This window comes from Podarcis tiliguerta, assembly GCF_965153285.1.
Source record: "Podarcis tiliguerta genome assembly, chromosome: 4".
Lineage (NCBI taxonomy): Eukaryota > Metazoa > Chordata > Lepidosauria > Squamata > Lacertidae > Podarcis > Podarcis tiliguerta.
Genome location: NC_139537.1, coordinates 18,423,444 through 18,446,580, shown reverse-complemented (window position 1 = coordinate 18,446,580; position 23,137 = coordinate 18,423,444). Strand labels below are relative to the sequence as shown.

The 23,137-nt window shown below is 44.2% G+C and overlaps 1 protein-coding gene across 2 annotated transcripts in view; it reads right to left on the bottom strand.

The window, feature by feature from the left end:
* The window catches only part of ARHGAP42 (Rho GTPase activating protein 42), a 175,392-nt gene that overhangs the window by 45,631 nt on the left and 106,624 nt on the right, over positions 1-23,137 (bottom strand). For both annotated transcript variants that reach the window (XR_014510183.1, XM_083436294.1), the window contains exons 5-8: positions 17,245-17,346; positions 14,486-14,596; positions 7,269-7,373; positions 1,472-1,601 (exon numbers count right to left, since the gene is read on the bottom strand). Coding sequence is in view for 1 of the 2 variants with exons in the window: in XM_083436294.1 (XP_083292420.1) it covers positions 1,472-1,601; positions 7,269-7,373; positions 14,486-14,596; positions 17,245-17,346 (448 nt within the window). In the remaining variant the exon portion in view is untranslated. The remainder of the gene's footprint in view (positions 1-1,471; positions 1,602-7,268; positions 7,374-14,485; positions 14,597-17,244; positions 17,347-23,137) is intronic.

Genomic DNA, 23,137 nt, shown 5'->3' with positions numbered 1-23,137 from the left:
TCCCAGCAAGGAATACTTTTGTTTATTGTGCTGTGCGAACCAGGCCAATGTGATGATGGCTCACTGTGTGGATAAGGGCTGATAAAACAACTATTACTACAGAGGAAAGCTTGTGTGCTCACCACTGATATTCCTTTACTGACAGTATTCCCATGGTTAGATGCTGGCTCAAAGAAGCATTATCCTTGCAATAATACGTTGCTGTAGATAGTCACTTTCTATACAAACACTGGATATGTCTATGCAATGTCGGAAAACTTATGGAGTTTTGGGAGAAAGTACTAGATTATATAAATATTTCCATGGTACCGGGGTGGCGGGGGGGGGGGGAGAGCTAATACTGTCATAGGATAATATTCTTTTAAATTATGTACTGCCCATATGGAATTTGACAACTGGTCAACCTAAATGGATTCCTCACGCCCTCACTACAGCTGAAAGACTTATATTGATCCATTGGAAGGATAAATCTATGTCCCCCTTTAATCAATGGGTAGAAGGGCACAGGTGGCGCTGTGGTCTAAACCATTGAGCCTCTTGGGCTTGGCAATCAGAAGGTTGGTGGTTTGAATCCCCGTGACGGGGTGAGCTCCCGTTGCTCTGTCCCAGCTTCTGCCAGGCTCGCAGTTCGAAAGCACACCAGTGCAAGTAGATAAATAGGTACCACTGTGGTGGGAAGGTAAACGGTGCTTCCGTGTGCTCTGGTTTCCATCACGGTGTCCCGTTGCACCAGAAGTGGTTAGTCATGCTGGCCACATGACCTGGAAAGCTGTCTGTGGACAAACACCGGCTCCCTCAGCCTGAAAGCAAGATGAGCACCACAACCCCATAGTCACCTGTGACTGGACTTAACTGTCCAGGGGTCCTTTACCTTTTACTTTTACCTAGAAGGCACGGCAGCTCTTACAAAATACAAACTTGTAGACAAAGAGTGTATGGAGAGCTTGTAGACATAGATTGTGTATGGGCAAATATAATGATATTTGCAATGTCATAAATAAATAAATGTGTATTAGAATAAGAATTTCATTTAAATACATTTGCATTAGACAAGAACGTATGGAATTATAGTGTTTTTCTTCTTTGTATTTCTTATGTGATTTTTGTTTCTTTTTTTATTTGTTCACTTTATTTTAATTGAGATATTTTCAATGAAATGTAACAATGATTGTATGCTGGCTCTCTGGATGACTAGGACAACTCTCATATCCCTTTCATGCCAATCAAACCTTACTCAAAGATATCAGCACAGTGATGGGAAAGACAGCATCATCTGTCATAAAGGTAAGAGAGACCTGCTGGACCGGGTCAATGGCCCATCCACCCCAGGTTTCTTTTCTTACCATGACCAACCAGATGCCTATAGGAAGTCCACAAGGTAGAACCTCAGTGCAACAGCGATTCCCAGCAGCTGGTGAACAGAGGCCTAATGCTCAGTGTGCAGTTTGATTCGGATGTGTTAAAGACTCACGCTTCTCTTGAACATAGAGATAGCCTTCCATGGTCCACTGGCTTGGTGGCCTGTAGTCCTGGCTGGCAGACTTCATTCTCTGCATAAGCCGTTCCACTTCCTGCCTTGTGCTTTCAAAATTATTCCGGGTCTGTAAAACGACGACAACAACAGAAGTGATGAATTAAGCTCATGCCAATGGAATTTTGAGAGCGGCCTACCAAAATGGGACTGACGTCTGCTCTGATGGAATTGCAGTAAAAGCAAGCCTTGTCAAATGCTGCTTTTACCACCCACCCCTAACTCTGACAGCCGCTCCAGAAGGTTACCATGGTGTTGAAAGCCGCTGAAAGGTTGAGGAGACACATTCACGTCAAGCATCCTTTTCACGCATTCATTCGTTCGGGCACTGAACGAGAAGCTAAGAAGTAGTTCAGGTCTATTAGCAAAAAACTGTCAACCCCGTGTAAGGAAGCTTCCCTATGATTTCTGTTATTCTACCACACTGCTTGTATGAGTTTCCGAATTCATTAAAAAGCGCAAAAATATACAGGGTTCTGGACTGGAGAGGCGGTGTGCAAGGTTTGAAGAACGCAATCCCTGTTTGTACGGATCCACTAACACCGTGTGCACAACTCATTTTGCAGCAAGGTGCTCTAAACCAACCAACAAAAAGAGACAGATAAGAACAGATACTACACTTGATCTTAGCCAAAAGGCCAAGGTGGGATTGTCCATTATTTAATGAATTTTGGAAACAGATTGGTATAGAAATATTGGGAATTGTGGGCAGGAAGGTGGGAATATCGAAATTAATGGTTCTTATTAGTCTGAGGGGGACGCGGGTGGCGCTGTGGGTTAAACCACAGAGCCTAGGACTTGCTGATCAAAAGGTCGGCGGTTCGAATCCCCACGATGGGGTGAGCTCCCGTTGCTCGGTCCCTGCTCCTGCCAACCTAGCAGTTCGAAAGCACGTCAAAGTGCAAGTAGATAAAGTAGATAAATAGATACCGCTCCGGCAGGAGGGTAAACGGAGTTTCCGTGAGCTGCTCTGGTTCGCCAGAAGCGGCTTAGTCATGCTGGCCACATGACCCGGAAGCTGTACGCCGGCTCCCGCAACCCCAGAGTTGGTCACGACTGGACCTAATGGTCAGGGGTCCCTTTACCTTTACTATTAGTCTGAGTAGCACCGAGTTAAAAACAAAAGAGGAATGTAAATGGGTAAAATTGATGGTAACGGCAGCAAGTAACAGGAAAAATGCAGAAGAGCTAATGGAGGAAAAACCAATGGAGGAAAAAACTGAATAATATCATAATTTTAGAATACCTAACTGTGAAGATACATAGAATGAAAGGGTTTAAGGTCAGTGAGAAAGAGAAGGATTGGTTTTGAGAGGATACTGAATTATTTGGGTAGGTTTGAACAATTGGGGGCAATTAAAATGTTAAACGTTAAATAAACCATGTGGATGGAGGAGTGTTAACGTATATAAAATTGTACGTATAGTTGATTTGAATATGTTATTATTGATTATGTATACCCAATGTATCAGCTGCCTGGGGGGTTTCACTGTCTGTGTTTTGGCTGTTGGTAAAAAATAAAATTTTTAAACCTCTTTAAAAAAAGAGACAGGAAAATTCTCGGGTAAATCTTTTGCTCCAAAGGAAATGGAATTTGTGTTCAGGCAGAGCGGGCTGCAATTCTACTTAGCTTACTTGCAGAGCTACCCAAAATTTTGTGCTATCTACATGGCCACTAAGGGACGCAGGTGGCACTGTGGGTTAAACCACTGAACCTAGGACTTGCTGATCAGAAGGTTGGCAGTTCGAATCCCCGCGACGGGGTGAGCTCCCGTTGTTCGGTCCCAGCTCCTGCCAACCTAGCAGCTCGAAAGCACGTCAAAGTGCAAGTAGATAAATAGGTACTGCTCTGGCGAGAAGGTAAACGGCGTTTCCGTGCGCTGCTCTGGTTCGCCAGAAGTGGCTTAGTCATGCTGGCCACATGACCCGGAAGCTGTACACCAGCTCCCTCGGCCAATAAAGTGAGATGAGCGCCGCAACCCCAGAGTCGGCCACAATTGGACCTAATGGTCAGGGGTCCCTTTACTTTTACCTTACATGCCCACTAAAGAGTGGTCACACTAATTGAAGTTGCTTTGGCAATGTGTTCATTCAGGGGTGGATTGGAGGGAGCTGGGGATGCATGAAAGGGACATTGCAACTCCAAATGGTGTAGGAGGCCCTGTTTCCTCTTGCACCTGTCCATTGTACCAATCAGTGCTTGTCCAAAAGTGCAAAGGTCTTCCTACGATGCTCCTACTAGAAACGGGGGGAAATCAAGCGGGAGGCTATTTAGAACTGCAGTCCGCTTTAACTCAACAGGGCTTATGACTGAGTTGACTGAGTTGCATAGCTAGCCTTGAACACATTTCTAAGAGCCTATCAGAGGCTACACTGGATCGTACTAGACCTGCCAAGGCTACAGGAGATGTCTGGGGATTAAAGGATTGCAAGAGATTCAGAAATTGTGAGAACACCTAATGCTTGTTGACTTGGGTATGGCAACAACAAAGACTTTCTGTTCCAGAAAGAACATGTAGTGGATTTGTCAAAAACGTGGCAGGTGCGGGAAGGCGCGCCAGAAATACGACGGCAGGTTTTGTAACTAGCAGAAGTCAAATTCGCTTACCCCCAAGACCCCCTTTTCCTGTGCGGCAAAAAATCCAACAGCAAGCACAGACACTTTCAAAAGTCCAACATGGGCATGGAATCACCCTGCCATGCTACTGAATCTGATGCACCTTCGTGGCTAGAAGCCCCCCTTGACTCAGAAACTTATTAAGTGGCTTAGCTAAAGAACTCATGGGCTCAGTGCATATTACGAACAGTAAAAATTGCCCTGCACCACTAGAGTAGCAACGACAAGAGTACAGAGAAGGAACCTGCTGCATGTCGTGAAGCAACAGTGACCCCTGGTGCTTAAAAAAAGTTAAGGGTTGAGTTACGATCTTAATCACATTGCTCTTAATGCGTTTCTCTCCTTCCCAACCTTCTTATTTGCCTCGGTTCTTTTTGGGAGGGAGATAAAGGTGGGGGGCGACTCCCACAAGGGCCATATTCTGCTCCCCACATTTTCCTAATCCTTTGCCTCAAGTCGGCACTGCACCTCTCTGCAGAACCTGAAGGTTTGAGCGAACAACTCAGCAATTTCTGTTACCCACACAACTTGTTTTGTTGTGCGTATTTGTTTTAAAGCTGCTAATTGCGGCCTTGGGCTCCTTGAAGGAAGGTAAATACACACACACACACACACACACACACACACACTTGCATTGATGAATTGGACTATGTCCAGTAGTTTTTAACGTTTGATCTTTATCAATATTTTCTCATGAATATTTCATATTGTTTTATGTAAACTACTTAGAGGTTTACGAGCCCCTTATCCACATCCTCGAGCCTTACTAATTGAAACATAAATCTTGTCAAGTAAGTAAATAAATACATTTCCTACAGGTGGGCACTTTACTTCACTTATTAGGAGTTTATATGCCTTCAGGGATTTTTTTTTTTAAAGGAAAGAAGCCACTCCTAACCAACTATGTAATCTGGATGGAAGATGGCTTTTATTATCCAAATTTCTTCCATCTCTAACCGCCTACAGTATTGGTTGTTAAGGGCGGAAGTTTAATTCTGTACTTTTCACAGAGACTGGATTTGCAAAGAGGTTCTGCAGAGAGGTTCTGAAATTCTGACTGCAGGCCATTCCCTTTACCAACTGCTTGCTTCCAAAGATTTCTCCCTTTAAACTATTCTTACTGGGGGGACATTTCCAATTAACAGTATTATGTGAAGTGCTGGCTACATCAGCACCAGAGACTGGCATTGCTGGGCAGACCATGACAAGAGGAAGAGGAAGAAGATGCAACCTCCATTTGTTAACCCAACAGCATGGATTAGGACCACTGGGAAATGGCCAAAAGGCAGACCCACGCCAGATGTGCTTGTATGTGTTTTCCACTGAAGACATTTTCCCCAAGCTGCCTTCTCCTTAGATCTGGAGCCAAGATTTAGTGCTGGTCATCTGAAATCAGGGGCGGCAAACCTTTTTCATCATCCCAAGGCTCACAGTCCCTTCTGAACAACCTCGCACCTCACCTGGGGAGGCACCCGAGGGCCGCATGCCATTGCTGGAAGGGGCCAGGAGCAAAAGTGGGCGGAGCAATGAATGCAAATTTCACCTCTGTTCAGTGGGCTACATTCTAAACACACTCACACACCTTTCTCTATTCTCTAGCCTGACACATCGGACGTCAGGCACACTGAGAGACAAGTGCTCAGGGCGCAATGTAGGGTTGCGAGGGATGTGGTCTGGGGAGAGGGGTGTGGCACACAGAAAATTCTGTGGGGCAGATTAAGAGAGGCCTGGGGGGGCGGGGGGCGGGCTGCATTTGATTCCTGAGTCCTGAGGCTTCCCAGCCCAGTCTAAAACGAAGTTCATTTTCTCTGTCTGAATCAGTGATTCAGCTTAGCACTCACTTTTTATTAATATTATTATTTCAGCCCCTTGTTGAGCAGGACTGGGTGAATGCTGCAATTCTATGGAAGTGCAAGAAAGGGAATCACAGACATCAGAATGTAACATTTTGCTGCCTGGAAACCTTGATTTTAAATTATCTTTTATTTATTTTCAGATCATATATCTGCTTGCCGTTATGGCTACATTACAAGGGTGTGCTTAGAAGTGTGTGCAATGGCTCTGGCTTTCAGAAGCGCAAAGGGTGGCTGGATTTTTTATTTTTTTAAACAACTTTTTGGCTGGGATGGGGCTTCTATGGCCTGTATAAAGGTAAAGGTACCCCTGCCCGTACGGGCCAGTCTTGACAGACTCTAGGGTTGTGCGCCCATCTCACTCAAAGAGGCCAAGGGCCAGCGCTGTCCGAAGACACTTCCGGGTCACGTGGCCAGCGTGACATCGCTGCTCTGGCGAGTCAGAGCCGCACACGGAAACGCCGTTTACCTTCCCGCTAGTAAGCGGTCCCTATTTATCTACTTGCACCCAGGGGTGCTTTCGAACTGCTAGGTTGGCAGGCGCTGGGACCGAACAGCGGGAGCGCACCCCGCCGCGGGGATTCGAACCACCGACCTTTCGATCGGCAAGCCCTAGGCACTGAGGCTTTAACCCACAGCGCCACCCGCGTCCCTTATAGCCTGTATAGCTCTCTCCTATTCCAAATGTCTAGCAAAACAGCAAAATAGCTCCTTCTTTTCTTTGAAGAAAAGCAAGCTAAAGAAAGAAAAATGTGCAAAATTTATTTGATTTTTATCATTTATAGGGCCATCAAAACTGGGCCTTGCTTGGCTCCAAAATTGGATGGGCTAAGCACAGAGTTGTCCTCCCCATTCAAAGTGGGGCTCAAACCCACGACCTTGAGATTAAGAGTCTCATGCTCTACCAACTGAGCTAGTGTGACCCTGCCTGTCTACCTCTGTGCGCAGGGCAGGGTTTATACATCCTTTTGCTTAAGTCCGTTTAACGTACTGGACATCTCGAATTGGGTTGTTTATCTGAACTGGGGGCAGCGCAAGTTGTACTAATTCAAAGCGTAGAGACGTGAAATCGATAACTGGATTCCCCACCCAAGGCAGGCAGGTGAAAATCAGCGTGACCAAGCAATACAAATGAAGCATATTGCATTTATGCATGAGCTCCCTTGAATTGTTTTCAAGAGATTTTAGCCTTGCAACAGAGCAAGGCTTTCGTTAACGCTGGAGTTCAGTGATCTGAGAAGCTGTGATAAACGCCGCTCCTCCTTACATTCTGCAAGTTGAACTGCAGCTGTTGCTTGTATGGTGCAAACTCCTGGGCCAGCTCATATCCCTCGTGGTAAAAGGTAAATAATCCCTGAAGAAAGGCCAAAAGCTGAAAGGGGAAAAAAATGTACCATCCGTTATTAATTGTTTTCCTTATCTGCCCTTCACCAGAAGGTCCCAGGGCAAGTTACAGCATATAAAACACAATTAAAACAGTAAAAAAACACAAACCACCCACAATCCCAGAACAATAATTCCATGCAACGCATTACAGGCAGAATTCCCAAATCAGTAAATTTCAAGGGCCATGGAAAAGACATGCCTCTTCAGCAACCAACAGAAGCTGTAAAGAGATGGTGCCAGGAAGGCGTTACACATTCTTGGGGCCACCACCAAAAAGGCCCTCTCAAGAGCTGCTTGCTTCCCCGCAAAAACTCACAGGCGGCAGAAGGGTCTCCTCCATTGATCTTAATCAATCGACTCATCAAAAGGGAAGGAGGTGCTCTTTCAGATATTTGAGGTCCACATTGTTTGCGGCACGTGCACACAAATGCACATATGAAGCAGGCATGCAACAGAGAACTCTTAGGATAGCTTTGGAGAGGGGAGAATTTACTTTCAATGGGAAGAGCATACGTTGTGGTTATTGTAATGTGCCAAGGGCGGTTTACAGCGCTGGTGAAGCCCCTTTCAGCCATTTTGCCAACTGCTTTTGATGCTGCAAAAGGATCAGGCAAGAGCTTACGACATGGGCGTAGCCAGGATTTATGGGGGTCTTTTGGGGGGGGGGCATGGCAGGTTTCATGTTGGAGGGGGGAGAACCTGAGTTATTTTTCTTGATTTACTTGATTGGCTACACACATGGTCTACAACCATAATGGGTCAAAAAAAGGAGTGGAAGATGGACTGGAGCAAAGACACAAAGAGGAAAGACACAGGGGAGTTTCAAACAGGGACAGAAAAGGTGCAGAAGAGAAAGATGCACACAGCCAGGAGCCTGAGAGAAGAGTGGGTTTAAAAATGTGCATTTCTATTTAGAAGACATCTGAAGGCAGTCCTGCTTAGGGAAGTCTGTAATGTTTGCCGTTTTATTGTATTTTTTATATTTTGTTGGAAGCTGCCCAGAGTGGCTGGGGAAACCCAGACAGATGGGTGGGGTATTTTTTATTATTATTATTATTATTATTATTATTATTATTATTATTATTTTCAAAACTAACAGCAAACTCCGAGAGGGGGGGGGGGAAGGCTGCCTTTAAATTTAGTTTCAATCAAATCTGGCCCAGGGATAATGTAGGTGATGTATCTGGCAACCTATCAAGAGAACAAACTGCAAAAGAGATTTTGTTTACTTAGTTTGCTTTGCCATTTAAACAGAGGCCCGGTTTTTAATCTGCGGGCAAACCTGTCAAGTAAACCTTTCAGTCTTACTAATAATGCTCCAGGGCCAGCAGAAGGTCCAAAAAATGCAAACACCAAGCTTTCTGAATCTCCTGGTAGCCCATCTTGCTGTTATACCCTCCAGGCACACCTGTTCACTATTCAAGTACTGCTGCCATCTTCAGATGAAAAACTGCTTTGTTATTACTATCATTAAAAAAACAAAACAAACCTGTTCTGTACTGAAGGAAAAGACTTACTGGCACTAGATGGCAGCAATGTCAAACTTAACATGCCGCATTCAATTCCCTATACCGAAAGTTAATACGAGTTATTTCTTTGAGCAAGCAAGGTTTCCGGAGTCATAATGTTCAGAGCTGCATATGTACAGCTTAGTATACCTGCTGGAGATAATCTACTGGGATGCAGAGATGCTCAGTGTGTGCTAAGAGGTTCGAAATATTTCTCAACAAGGCTGAAACATTTCAGCCTTTGAGTATTGTTAGCCCAGAAATGGAAACAAGAAGAAATTCCGACAAAAGAAGAATGGCAGACGAAACTAATGGACTACGCAGAATTGGACAAAATGACAGGAAGGATTCGAAACCTGTGGGACCAGAGATTTACAGAAGATTGGAAGAAGTATATGAATTATTTGAAGAGCAACTGTAATCAACAAATTACGCTAGTAGGACTACAAGAAGTTTTGTAAGGAGAAATATGTGAAGTGTTACAAAGTAGAAAAAGATAGAGATATTGGTTATGAGTTTGAAATGTAATAGGGAAGATAAGAAATGCATACTGAGAGATTAGATTGGAAAATTTTCAGACAGGATTGATGGAAGTCAAAAATTTGAATAAGATGTAAAAGTATGTTTAATTACTGTTGAGAATGATATGTTTTAAAAAAAAACTAATAAAAAATTATATATATAGAAGCAAAAGAAAAAAGAAACATTTCAGCCTTCACTAGTATTCACTCTCAGATTTCCAGAGGCTCTCAGGCAGCAGGAATGTCATTGAATATGGCATTTTCCTTCCACCTCAGCTTGAAAGGGGGTTTTGGAATTCCTGTTCAAAATGCAAATGGGGCAGACACAACTGCCATTGTCTCTGCTGCATCTAGTTTGACCCTCAAGGCCCCCACTTTTAGCCTGAAAGGTGGAAGGTGTGAAAACTGAGAATTCTCTTGAGGTCCGCAGACTTCACTGAGTGCGCCTGTGCAAAGTGTGAACGGCCTTCACCAATGATTCACCCAATAAGCAAATACCCAGCTTCTCCACCCTGCAGATGTGGCCTTGCTCTTCGCCAGACTCCTCAAGCAACAGAGAGAGCCAGGGAGGTACCTGGAAGAGAAGCAACGCAGGGAGGATGCAAAACACTATTTGAGGACCCAAAGTTCCACTTAATTTAATTCGGGAAAGGAAACACCAGTGGTGTTTTGGTCAGTAAAAGCAGGGGAGGCAAAGGTTTGCTTAAATGCAAACTGACTGGATCCTGCCCTGCGATCTCCTTGGCAAGGATGGGCAGGGTTAAAATACTTTCAAATAAATAAATGAACTCTTTCTCCCTGCTGTTTCTCAATTATTCTACCCACCCACTCCAAATTCCAGGACATGGGGCAAAGCCCCTGGGGAGGGCAATCTGAAGTTAGGCAAATAAATGGCAAGCAAAGTATCATTATTCCAGACCTAACTGCTCCTCTGGAAGTGGCTTTTCTGCTGCCAACAGGGGGTAATGTTACCCGATATGCATAAGATCAGTTGTGGCCCTGAGAGAGATTTTTATTGGTAGCTTTGTTTTAAATGCAGCTGTTTTTAATTAGTGCTTTAAGTCAGATCTGGCCAGACTTCTATAGGCTGCATTCAGACACAACAATAAGCAATGGATAATTCTTATGGAATGAGCCCAGACAAGTCTTAGGCTAGCACAGTCTCCTCCTTGGTGAAGCTGCAAGGAGAGCAGAAACTTCTGTTTTGCTTCCATTTTGAATTAACCTCAGTTTAGTGTGACATTCCTACCCTAAGACATAGTCTTAACTATGGTTTGCCGAAACAAGCCAACTTCAAACCTTGGTTTATGAAGCCAACACGTTTCAATAAACTAGTTTTATAGATTAACTAGATGAAGTTTACGGTTCAGATGTAACACTAAACTGTGTTTAATTCAAAATAGAAGCAAGATGCTTATACTCTCCTCCTCTTAGTGGAGAGAAGAGGGAGAAAGCATGCAAGACTGAGGCTCACCTAGGCTTCCTGTAACAATCGACCATAGATTCGTGTTTTGTCAAGACACAGTCACTGGGTTTGATGACCCCAGTGAATTCAGGATTCACTGGTCCACCTGAATTCAGGATTGCCATTTTTCACCAATGCCTGGCTGGTGAATCTGTTTCCATTACTGCCCTTCAATGCCAGAGGAAGCATCGTTGAGCATAACCATGAGGGTAAGAGATTCTGGGTTTAATCCAGAGTAATACTTAAGAGCAGATCCACTGAAACCAATGGGAATCAAATTACTCATGACTAAGTCCCCTTTGAGCTTAACAAGTCCACTTTAAGTAGGACCAACTCTGAATCTAATCCATTAACGTGTTATGCAGCTGTTTAAAATGCTTTTGCCCTGCAGAAAACAAGCACTAAGCAAAATTCAGCGTCCATTATCCTTAAAGCAAAACTGTGGCTCATTTGATTGTTAGAAAACCCCAATCTCTCTTTCGCTCCCCTCATCCCTATATTCCAGATCACCAACAAAATCAACTTAAGACTGGATAACTAAGGATCTTTCGAGCTATCTGTATTTTTTAAATAAATACATGAACCAGGAAGACAGTAACTTTTTGACGAATTAAAGGCTAGAGGTCAAATTCCTACCCTATCCAAACTGGAAGTACAATCTTCTTCCTGTGAGAATGAGATGACCAAAGAATCTCAGGGTCACCAACACTACATAAAAATAAATAAAGGACTTTTTTTTTTTTTGCGGGCTTCAGATGTTGTCATTTTCCCTTGCTTCTCGTAGCTCAGCAGCTAACTCACCCTCGTGGCTAGGGCAGCATTAAACTACCATAAGCTTTGATTTATTGATCTGATTTATTTAGTGATTCAGAGCCTAGGTAAACATGCAACTGATAACAGCACAACCAGCCGAAATCAGCCTCCTCAACCTCTAGCTGTACCGTGGGCGGGTTCACACAACATGTACTTTCAGCACATGGCCTGCGCATGTGAACGAGTCACCGCTGACTAAATCAACAGAGACACAAGTGTAGCATCAGTGCCTTTTGACAGAACTAGTTCAACTGAGTTGATTTTGCTTGCTTTGAAAACCTACAGTTGTGTCCAATATCTTAACTCCTTGCTAAAAGTAAAAAAAATAATCAGGAGTTTCTGGAAGGAGGCATACAAGGCGCCATCCAACCGCCTTTGGGACTCCACTCCAGATTTGTGTAGGGTTTACTCCTTAGCATTTTCTTCTCCTGAGGTCCAGCGCCGAGGGCCTTCTGGCGGTTCCCTCGCCACGAGAAGCCAAGTTACAGGGAACCAGGCAGAGGGCCTTCTCGGTAGTGGCACCCGCCCTGTCAGATGTCAAAGAGAAAAACAACTACCAGACTTTTAGAAGACATCTGAAGGAAGCCCTGTTTAGGGAAGCTTTTAATGTTTAACAGATTATTGTATTTTAATATTCTGTTGGAAGCCACCCAGAGTGGCTGGGGAAACCCAGCCAGATGAGTGGGGTATAAATAATAAATTATTATTATTATTATTATTACTCCTGGAGATGTCTCACAAGGTGGTCAAGGTTTAGGAGCAGAATTTTCCTTTTCCTAGATGGGCTGCCTTCCCAGATTGATGAGCCCTGTCTGCACCTCATTTCCCTCTCCAGAATGTGCAGAAACCGCCTTCTAGACCATTGGACCCACTATTGGTCTCATCTGCTCAATCCACCAGTTCTCAAAGGAGCTAAACATGCACCTATGAAAACCCCAGGAGGACATGAGTGCATTAGCTCTCTCTATGTAAGCATCTTAAGTATGCTTACATACTCCAAAGTAAGTGTGCACAGGAGTGCAGCCTTAGAGAGTGAAGGAAGCCCCACTGAATTCAACGGGACTTACTCCCAGGTAAGTATGCCTAGGATTTCAGCCGTGATGAGGCAATCAAAGTCATATGTTGCTTAGCCCTTCCTTAGCAGTTCCATATTTTTTAATAACTTCCATACTATCCCTTTCTTTTACTTCTTTAATAAAAGGTCAAACAGATTTATTGAAGTTTGAAGACTAATGCCTTGGTTAGGCATTCTGAGCCAATTTTTACATTATGAAATTTTTACGTTATGTCATGTGTTGCACAGACAACACTGCTAAAGCGCAAGTCATTAAAATGTCATGCAGATAGATGGCAAGTTGTCTGCAATTTCATTCCACGCTGGATGAGGAAACTTTTACGTGACCATTCAAGGAACAGAGGTTATTGTTCAGAACAGGCTTTTGACGGCTTCTGATAAATTCCCTTCTTTAATTAACCCATATATTCCACTTTAAATGCATAAACCGCAGGTTTAAGTCAGTGGTTTTCCAGAACTCTGTTCCTCGGAACCTGAGGGTTCCTCAGGAGCAAATTTTGAGTTCCTTACTGAGGTAAATAAGCTGACTTAGTTCACGCGTCGCATTAAACTACAATAAAAGCAGCTGACCCATGGTTTGCCATGATGTATGAATTTGAAAAAAACCCACCATTTGCGATCAGCCAGCAAGTCAGTTCTGGAAGCAGTGATGTACATTTAAAGTAGGCTTGCAACTGTAGTTTGTGCAGGCTTGGTGTGATATCTGAGTTGACAAACCATAATGAGGCCTGCTGGTCTGCCTCCAGAGACCCATGTGACTCAGAAGTGAGAATGTTCACCAGATGGAAAAAGAAAAGCAGATAAGCAGATCTAAGCCATGGTCTGCCATCTACATCAGGATAACAATACTGCCAGAGGGTAGAGTGGTGGTGAGACATAAGAAGAAAGCTGATTTTCAGTCCTTCGAACTATGGTTTGCACGATTTGCAATGTGCTATCTCAACACAGCCAACACGGGTGGCATTGTGGTCTAAACCACAGCGCCCAGGGCTTGCCGATCAGAAGGTCAGCGGTTCAAATCCCCACAACGGGGTGAGCTCCCGTTGTTCAGTCCCAGCTCCTGCCCACCTAGCAGTTTGAAAGCACGTCAAGTGCAAGTAGATAAATGGGTACCGCTCTGGCGGGAAGGTAAACGGTGTTTCCGTGCACTGCTCTGGTTCGCCAGAAGCAGCTTTGTCATGCTGGCCACATGACCTGGAAGCTGTCTGCGGACAAACACCAGCTCCCTCAGCCTATAGAGCGAGATGAGCGCACAACCCCAGAGTCGTCCGCGACTGGACATAACGGTCAGGGGTACCTTTGCCTTTATCTCAGCACAGCCAATGGCTTAACATTATGCCTGAAATGATCCCTTCCGTGTCATAACAATTCTTTCTCTGCAACACCTAGCCTCAGTGCAGAATTAGGAAGGCTTTCTAGACATGTTGGGCCCTCTACATAAATGAAGAATAAACCAACCACAGAATTCTTTGCAATGTGAAGGATTTTCACATACAGGCAAGCTCATCGGCAGACAGATAGATACGAAAAGAGTTTTGAGGATAGGAAATTTAAGCCACACTCACTTACAAGAAAGGAAGTTTAACACAACTATTAAAAAAATGTTTAAGCGTACATATGCATATATATTATGATATATCACATACTGTAAGTTTGGGTTGTGCAATTGGTTCATTCTTTGTTTATATTTCTACTTTGGTAACCACAAAAACTTACGGGTTCAACAAATTCAAACTTTTTTCTCTCTTGCACTTCTTGAATTTTAAAGACATATTCTAACGATGCTTCGTAAAAGTTTTGGTGTTCTCGGTCAATCTGTGTGTCTGCCTAAAATAAAAAGAGAAATAGAATAAAGCATTCATTTATTTACCATTTAACTATATAATAGCCAATAACATTACCAATAAAATGCAGCTAAAAATCCACAAAACTTTAAAAAACAACAACCTCAAAGTGCAAAAAACACAGCGGTAATTTACACACTTTGTATTCATTTTTCACATGTGAAATAATGCTTTCCAGAAACATGCATCTATTATGGAAAAAGACAGCTAGTCATTCTGGTTAAGAAAGTATCCAAACACATGCATTTATATAACTAGGCTCAAATGAAAAGACAATTCTCTACCAACACTATATTCGGAGTTCTTGCACTCTATTTCAATGTAATTGTTGTTCAGATACTGCAATTTTATAAATAATCCATAGAAACCCCCTGCAGGGAGAAAGGTTTTATTCAAACTCGAGAGTAAAATAAGCACTTAACTCTACTTAGCCAGACCATGATTGGCTGTGAAGTATGTTATGAAACACATTCCAACTTGCTCTTTAATGGCAATTGCTTCTATTTTCCCTGCCATTAACAGAGACAGAATTACGCCCCAGTGAGAATTCTGTATGTGTAAATCCGGTACACGCAGGTAACAAAACAACTTCTTCCCCCCCCCGCTTGCAGTTGATTTCACCACGCAGACATCTGTTTAGTGAGTAATAATGAAGACTTAATTCCAAGTCCATAAAACAGCCTTTTACAAGTACATTACAACCTCTTGCTTATAACATGGAGGTGGCAGTAACAAATAAACAGAACAGCAGTGAATTTTAAAAGAGATGGGTTTCTCGGCATGAGCGGGAAAGCCCTCCTCCTTTCAATTCTCGGACCCATGCGGACGGCCTCAAGTTCAATTAAGCATGTGGGGTTGCAGCTTCCCATTGAGACATTTGGTTGGCCACTGTGAAAACAGTGCAGACTAAATGGCCCATTGCCTTGATTTAGCAGGCTCTTCTTACGCTCTTAATCCTTCCTCTAGTTGAAAGGATCAGGTAAGCAGGTGATGGGTGAGAGCTCTCTGTTTGATGCCCTGGATAACCGCTGCAAACCAGAGTTGACAGTACAGTGGTACCTTGGTTTAAGAGCAGCTTTGTTGTGGTTTGGTCGTGTCCGACTCTTCATCACCCCACGGACTAGAGCATGCCAGGCACTCCTGTCTTCCACTGCCTCCCGCAGTTTGGTCAAACTCATGTTAGTAGCTTCGAGAACACTGTCCAACCATCTCGTCCTCTGTCGTCTCCTTCTCCTTGTGCCCTCCATCTTTCCCAACATCAGGGTCTTTTCCAGGGAGTCTTCTCTTCTCATGAGGTGGCTAAAGTACTGGAGCCTCAGCTTCAGGATCTGTCCTTCCAGGGAGCACTCAGGGCTGATTTCCTTCAGAATGGATAGGTTTGATCTTCTTGCTTAGTTTATGAATAACTTGGATTAAGAACGCTGCAAACCCGGAAGTAGGTGTTTTGGTTTGTGAACTTTGTCTTGGAAGCAGAAATGTTCTGCTTCCTGCTGAGTGTGTTCCATTTGCAAATTGATGTGCTAAGGGGAATATTATGGATGGTGAAAATGGTTTTGTAGAGCAGCCAAATGTGAAGAGTATGGAGCGGAAGGGAATATTATTCCACACAATCAGCCAATAAATTTCTACAAAACATGACACACACAAAATCCCACGCTGGGAAGGTAGAAACAGTTGAGTTGGTCTTTTGTAGACCATCACACTCTGACAACCTGACCCAACATCTATGGAACGTCTTACCAGACCTCATCACTGCAAACTTTCTGGAAAGCTCCAAAAATAACTGCTCCCCTTGGCCTTTCTTCCAGATTTTTATGCTGAGCTGCTGCCAATTTAAGTCGTATTATATTATTGCATGTTAATGTTTTTGGGTCTGATTGTTGTTTAATTTCTTACTGCTAACTTTATAGAGTGATTGATTGTGCTGTGCTGCGTAATAGTATTGTGTAACTGTGCTACGGGTAGCCTAAAAATATGCAAAAGGCAAGCGTGCCGGCATGAACAACATTCCATAATCCTCAGATGATAATTCATTATTGTGTTTAGACAGGCAGGTTAATGGCAAACAACACAAACTGTGTAATTTCACTCTTTTGCTGTAAATCCTGGAAATAGAGAAGTCTATTGCAGGCATAGACAAACTCGGCCCTCCAGATGTTTTGAGACTACAATTCCCATCATCCCTGACCACTGGTCCTGTTAGCTAGGGATGATGGGAGTTGTAGTCCCAAAACATCTGGAGGGCCGAGTTTGCCTATGCCTGGTCTACTGGATTGGATTCCATTATTGATCAGAGGACACTACTAAGTTAAATCTTATTTATGGTGTGTAGTTTGCGTTTTTATTTATTTTTATTGTACAACACCTTGGGCTGCTTTTGGGAGAAAGGGTGATCTAAAAAGGCAACTAATCAACAAATGAAGTATAGTGACAAATTTATCATTATATTTAAACATATATTTAAAATCCATATGCAAGTCGTCAAATCTCTGAACAGAAGCATGGATGACTGTTCTACATAAATTCAGAAGGTGATTGTCACTTACCCTCATTGATCCTTCCCCTTCCCCCCTCTTTATTAATGCAGATAAAATAATAATAAAATAAAAGCCCCAATGGTAAAGAGCTTACGTCTTGCAGGTGTGATTCCTTCTTCTTGGCAGATAAATTTAAGTGCTTCTCTAAGGTTGAATAATACTTTTCACTTTCTTTATCAAACTTCTTCTTTCCTTCCTGGAAAACAAGACATTCCAAAGTAAAGAACAGGAAACTAGAACCGAACGTGTTGAAGAAAAGACTTCTCAACCATTAGATCAGGGATCCCAAAACGTCAGACTTCACCGATCCCTTCATGAGCTTATGAAGTTCTCATCAACCCCAACCCAAATTCTTGGGAAGGAAAATGAAACAGAGTCAAGAAACGCCAATACATAATCCACGTTTGTCAATCACTGACCCCCGTTACTAGGAATCGTAAAAATGTAAAAAATAAATAAGGAAGTACAGTGGATGCTCGGGATGCGAACGTGATCCGTACGGGAAGCACGTTCGCAACCCGCAGCGTTCGCAACCTGCAGCGCCACTTCTGCGCACACGCGGGTCGCAATTTGGTGCTTCTGCACATGTGCAAGGACTGAAACCCAGAAGTAACCCTTTCTGGTACTTCCGGGTTCAGCGCGGTGCAGAAGCTGAAATCGCGCAACCCAAAGTGTCTGTAACCTGAGGTATGACTGTAATACTGTTGTAGTGTGGAATCCTCTTAAATACAGAGGTTCCTCATTGCCAAGGTCTGCTCTGTACATGCCCATATTCGTTATTTCTTCATCGTTCCTAATCACATTTTTCACACTATGCATCATTGTCTTCTTTCCCACTCTTAGGCCTTTTCCATCCCCAGGGTCTACAGATTCATCGCCTGCACAGTCCCGTTTAGTCCATGCTGCGACTTGCACAGGTGACAGAGACCAGTGGGGACTGTGCCTAAGGAGAACGACAACAGGCATCTTGACAAGTATGACAGCTGCCCAGGAAGCTGCAAACTGCCCTCCAGAAGTGAAGGCCCTCTAGCAAACGTTGCTAATAAACCTTCCTTATTACTTAACTACCAACCCTGCACTACAAATTCTCATTTGATGGGACAGCGGCTTTCTGCTACCATAAATTCTCACGCTTTATCTGTCCCTATATATTGACGCAGCAGTCCCGCACACACACGTATCTGGAAATGTTCCAGGTCGGAACAAAACTCTAATTCTCATTATCTTTTTAAGATGGGAGCCCCCTTCCCAACATTGCAGGGTGGTTTTTAGAAAGCAAGGAAATAAATTCATGCATAACCACAGCCTATTGCATCTTTGCTATGATTAAAAAAAATCAAATATCCTAATGGTACATTTTTAATGCAACATGGATATACATCAGGTTAAGATATATATTGGAAGCCCTTTGCTTCTTAAAAGGAGGAAGGCGTTTCAGCAGATGCCAATGCAGCTTTAATAAATAATAATAATAAATTTTATTTACACCGCGCCCTCCCCGGCCAGAGCCGGGCTTAGGGTGGCTAACAACAAGAAAAATCACAGTAAAAACATAATGTTGGGGGGACGGACCAATTTAAAATACAGGTTAAAACGCAACTTAAAATGCAGCCTCATTTTAAAAGTAGACCATAGATCAAAACCATAAGGGGAGGGAAACATAAGGGTCATAGAATCATAGAGTTGGAAGAGACCACAAGGGCCATCGAGTCCAACCCCCTGCCAAGCAGGAAACACCATCAGAGCACTCCTGACATATGGTTGTCAAGCCTCTGCTTAAAGACCTCCAAAGAAGGAGACTCCACCACACTCCTTGGCAGCAAATTCCACTGTCGAACAGCTCTTACTGTCAGGAAGTTCTTCCTAATGTTTAGGTGGAATCTTCTTTCTTGTAGTTTGGATCCATTGCTCCGTGTCCACTTCTCTGGAGCAGCAGAAAACAACCTTTCCCCCTCCTCTATGTGACATCCTTTTATATATTTGAACATGGCTATCATATCACCCCTTAACCTCCTCTTCTCCAGGCTAAACATGCCCAGCTCCCTTAGCCGTTCCTCATAAGGCATCGTTTCCAGGCCTTTGACCATTTTGGTTGCCCTCCTCTGGACACGTTCCAGTTTGTCAGTGTCCTTCTTGAACTGTGGTGCCCAGAACTGAGATGTGGTGCCCAGGACTGTGGTGGGTCAGACTGAGTCCAAACCAGGCCCTGCAGAAAGATGTCAAGTCCCGCAGGGCCCTAGTCTCTTGTGACAGACCAAGTCGGGGCCAGTACTGAAAAAGCCCTGGCCCTAGTTGAGACCAATCTAACCACCTTGCGACTTGGGACCTCCAAAGTGTTGTCATTTGTGGACCTTAAGGTCCTCCGCGGGGCATACCAGGAGAGGCGGTCCCGTAGGTACGTGGGTCCTAGGCCATCCTCATAGCTTTGAGGAGAAGGAGGTCCCCCCTGCCCACAAAGTGCAACCCTCAGCCCTCGAAGCTTCTAACTCAGCCGGCATCACAGTCCTGAGCCAGTCATGTGGGTTTGGCCTAGAGCAATGTTGGCTGCTGACCTGTCCCATTCCTGGCATCAAGTCCTGCCTCCATGCCCAGAGGAGCTTTCTGGTGAGGAAAAAAAAAAATCAACAGAATGTCCTACCTACATAAAAAGGGCTCTGCTGGGATCAGGCACAAAGCCCGCCTAGTCTAGTACTTTAGTCTCACAGTGGCCAGCTAGATGCCCTGATTGCGATTCCCAACAACTACCACCCACAGGTGCACTGATCCATTTTGGGACTAAGAGACGTTGCATTTTTCCGGAGGACAGGAAGTGACAATGTGCAAGGAACTCCCCGGGTGAATGGGTTGGAGGTATAGGACAAACACTTCTTTTCGTCTACATGCAACTGACACCCCTTTGCAAGGAGGAACAAGTTGGCTGCTTCTGGGGGTTTTGAGTTTTTAATATTGTCCCCCTCCAGGACATTTTCTCATCCAGACCCTCCCCTTGGGTTTTTCTCAGGCAAAGCCCATAATTTCACATTTCTTCCAACTACGCATGGCGAAACATACGGAGGAATACAGAACTAGCTACACGGCAACAGCAATTTGAACAATATAAAAAACGACGACGAAAACCACAGAAATGTTGATGCATAATTCTGCAATTAACCAGAAAGCGGTAGCTAGACTGGTGACTGGGAGTGGCTGCCGGGACCACATAACAGTGGTTCTGAGAGATCTGCATTGGCTCCCAGTATGTTTCCGAGCACAATTCAAAGTGTTGGTGCTGACCTTTAAAGCCCTAAATGGCCTCAGCCCAGGATACCTGAAGGAGCGTCTCCACCCCCATCATTCAGCCCGGACACTGAAGTCCAGCTCCGATGGCCTTCTGGCGGTTCCCTCACTGCCAGACAGCCACATCTGGAGAGCTGCATGTTCCCCATCTCTGATCTAGAGCAGTGTCCCGCTTTGAGGCAGGATAATCTTCCTGTGATATAGCCTAGACCACAATGTGCCCGAAAAAGTAAACACATGTGATAGATAAAAGCTTCAGATGGAAATAAGCCAGCAGTTCTCAACCTGTGGGTCCCCAGATGTTGTTGGACTACAACTCCCATCATCCTTGAGCTCTGGCCTTGCTAGCTAGGGATGATGGGAGTTGTAGTCCAACAACATCTGGGGACCCACAGGTTGAGAAATGCTGAAGTAAGCCAACCGAGGAACCTCAGAAATCAGGTGGAGATCCACTGGGTTCTAGCCCACTCAACCCCATGGATCTTGCTAGACTCGGACTGTTCCCTAAGTGGACACAGGATTACAGCTTCAAAATACCAGTCATTTTTGCATGCATGCGATAAGAGATAGGGCTGAATTCTCTCTCTCTCTCTAGCTCTACATTACAACAGAAATCCCGAGGGAAGCAATTCTCACTGAATGCTCCTTTCACTCAATATTTACGTGAAACTCACAGTTGAGAATCACGATCCAAAATGAGCCCCTGTAACAAACAGTTAAGCATTCCATTTGTTGTGGCTGTGATAAATGAGCCATCTGAAATTCTGCAACATCTCACACTGGCTGCTGCCCAAATTCTGCCCACATGCAGAACTAGCAAGCATGGCTAACAGACAATTAAAATTCCTGCCTCCCTCACAAGAGGCAAACAAAAGGTAGCCTGTTAAGATATGTGCAGCAGTTCATCCCACCTTTTATCTTATTTTTTAAAAACTGTTTTGAAAGCAGCTATTCTGAAAGAGAGAAGTTTAACAACCATGACTTCCTGTTACTAAGGTACCCTGTGGTCTGAGAGCTGCATTTACTGGAAAGCAATGCTACAAATCTGCTTTTTAATTTTCTCTTATTTACCACATGCCAACATTCCTCTTTCAAACGACCCGAGATGGGGAAGAGCGCGAACAATTGCAGTCGGTTCCTGAGCCATCGCTCAGCCGTTTCGGCTGAATTTACATCTTCATTTTTATTTCGGACATGATGGAACTGCTGGGAATCTCTCCATAAAATGCTAGCGAGCCAGACCCTTCTGGCTTTTAAAAAATAAATGACTTGGACAAATATTCCAGGAACGCTATGATTTATTATTATTCTTTTTTTAAGCCAGGCTTCCAAACCGATAGGTCAGCAAGTACCGTAGAATCGCCAATGATTTTCAGGTCAACCTCACCCCCAGGACATGTGAAAGTTCATGCAGAACCACCAATGAAAGAGATACGAGGAGGGAAATCAAAAGCATATCAAGGGATTTACATTGTAAAAAAGCCAGCGACATTTTTGAGTAGGTTGACGAATCTTATGGAACAAGGGTGGGAAGCCTCAAGTCTGGGAGCCTCTCTCTTTGTCGTCGTCCCCCCCGACTCCCTCTAAGGAATGGCTCCTCCTCAGGCCACACTTTTCACTGGCCCTGATCCACCGGCTCCTCAACTGCTAATACATTCGTGACTTGGAATGTATTACAGTGGTACCTCAGGTTACATACACTTCAGGTTACATACGCTTCAGGTTACAGACTCCTCTAACCCAGAAATAGCACCTTGGGTTAAGAACTTTGCTTCAGGATGAGAACAGAAATTGGGCTCCGGCGGCACGGTGGCAGCAGGAGGCCCCATTAGCTAAAGTGGTGCTTCAGGTTAAGAACAGCTTCAGGTTAAGTATGGACCTCCGGAACGAATTAAGTACTTAACCTGAGGTACCACTGTACTGAACTCTGATAACACCTTTTGCTTGCCATGATACCCTGTTTCCCTGAAAATATGACAGTGTCTTATATTAATTTTTGCTCCCAAAGATGCGCTAGGTCTTATTTTCAGGGGATGTCTTATTTTTCCACGAAGAAAATACGGCACACGTTTATTGTCTAATTGTGAGTCAGCCAGACTCGGTCAGGGCAGAGCGAGCAGCAGGGCTCTCTGATTCAAAGAGACCTTGCACTGCCTGAACAGCTCTGGCTGCACTGCGACCAATCAGTGAGCTGCATGGCGGCACCCGCCGCTACGGTCCAGAGGAGTCAGACACCTTATGGTAGCTTCGGGGGCCTTATATTTCGGGGAGGCCTTATGTTCGGGGGAGGCCTTGTTATCAGGGAGGTCTTATTTTGGGGGGATGCCTTATATTACAGCAAGAGACAAAACTGGAAGTACAGTGGTACCTCGGGTTACATACGCTTCAGTTTACATACGCTTCAGGTTACACACTCCGTTAACCCTGAAATAGTGCTTCAGGTTAAGAACTTTGCTTCAGGATAAGAACAGAAATTGGGGTCCGGCGGCACAGCAGCAGGAGGCCCCATTAGCTAAAGTGGTACTTCAGGTTAAGAACAGTTTCAGGTTAAGTACGGACCTCCGGAACGAATTAAATACGTAACCTGAGGTACCACTGTAGGTCTTATTTTGGGGGGATATCTTACTTTCAGGGAAAGATGGGAGCTCAGCGGGTTAGAGCATGGTGCTGATAATGCCAAGGTTGCAGGTTCGATCCCCCTGTATGGGGCA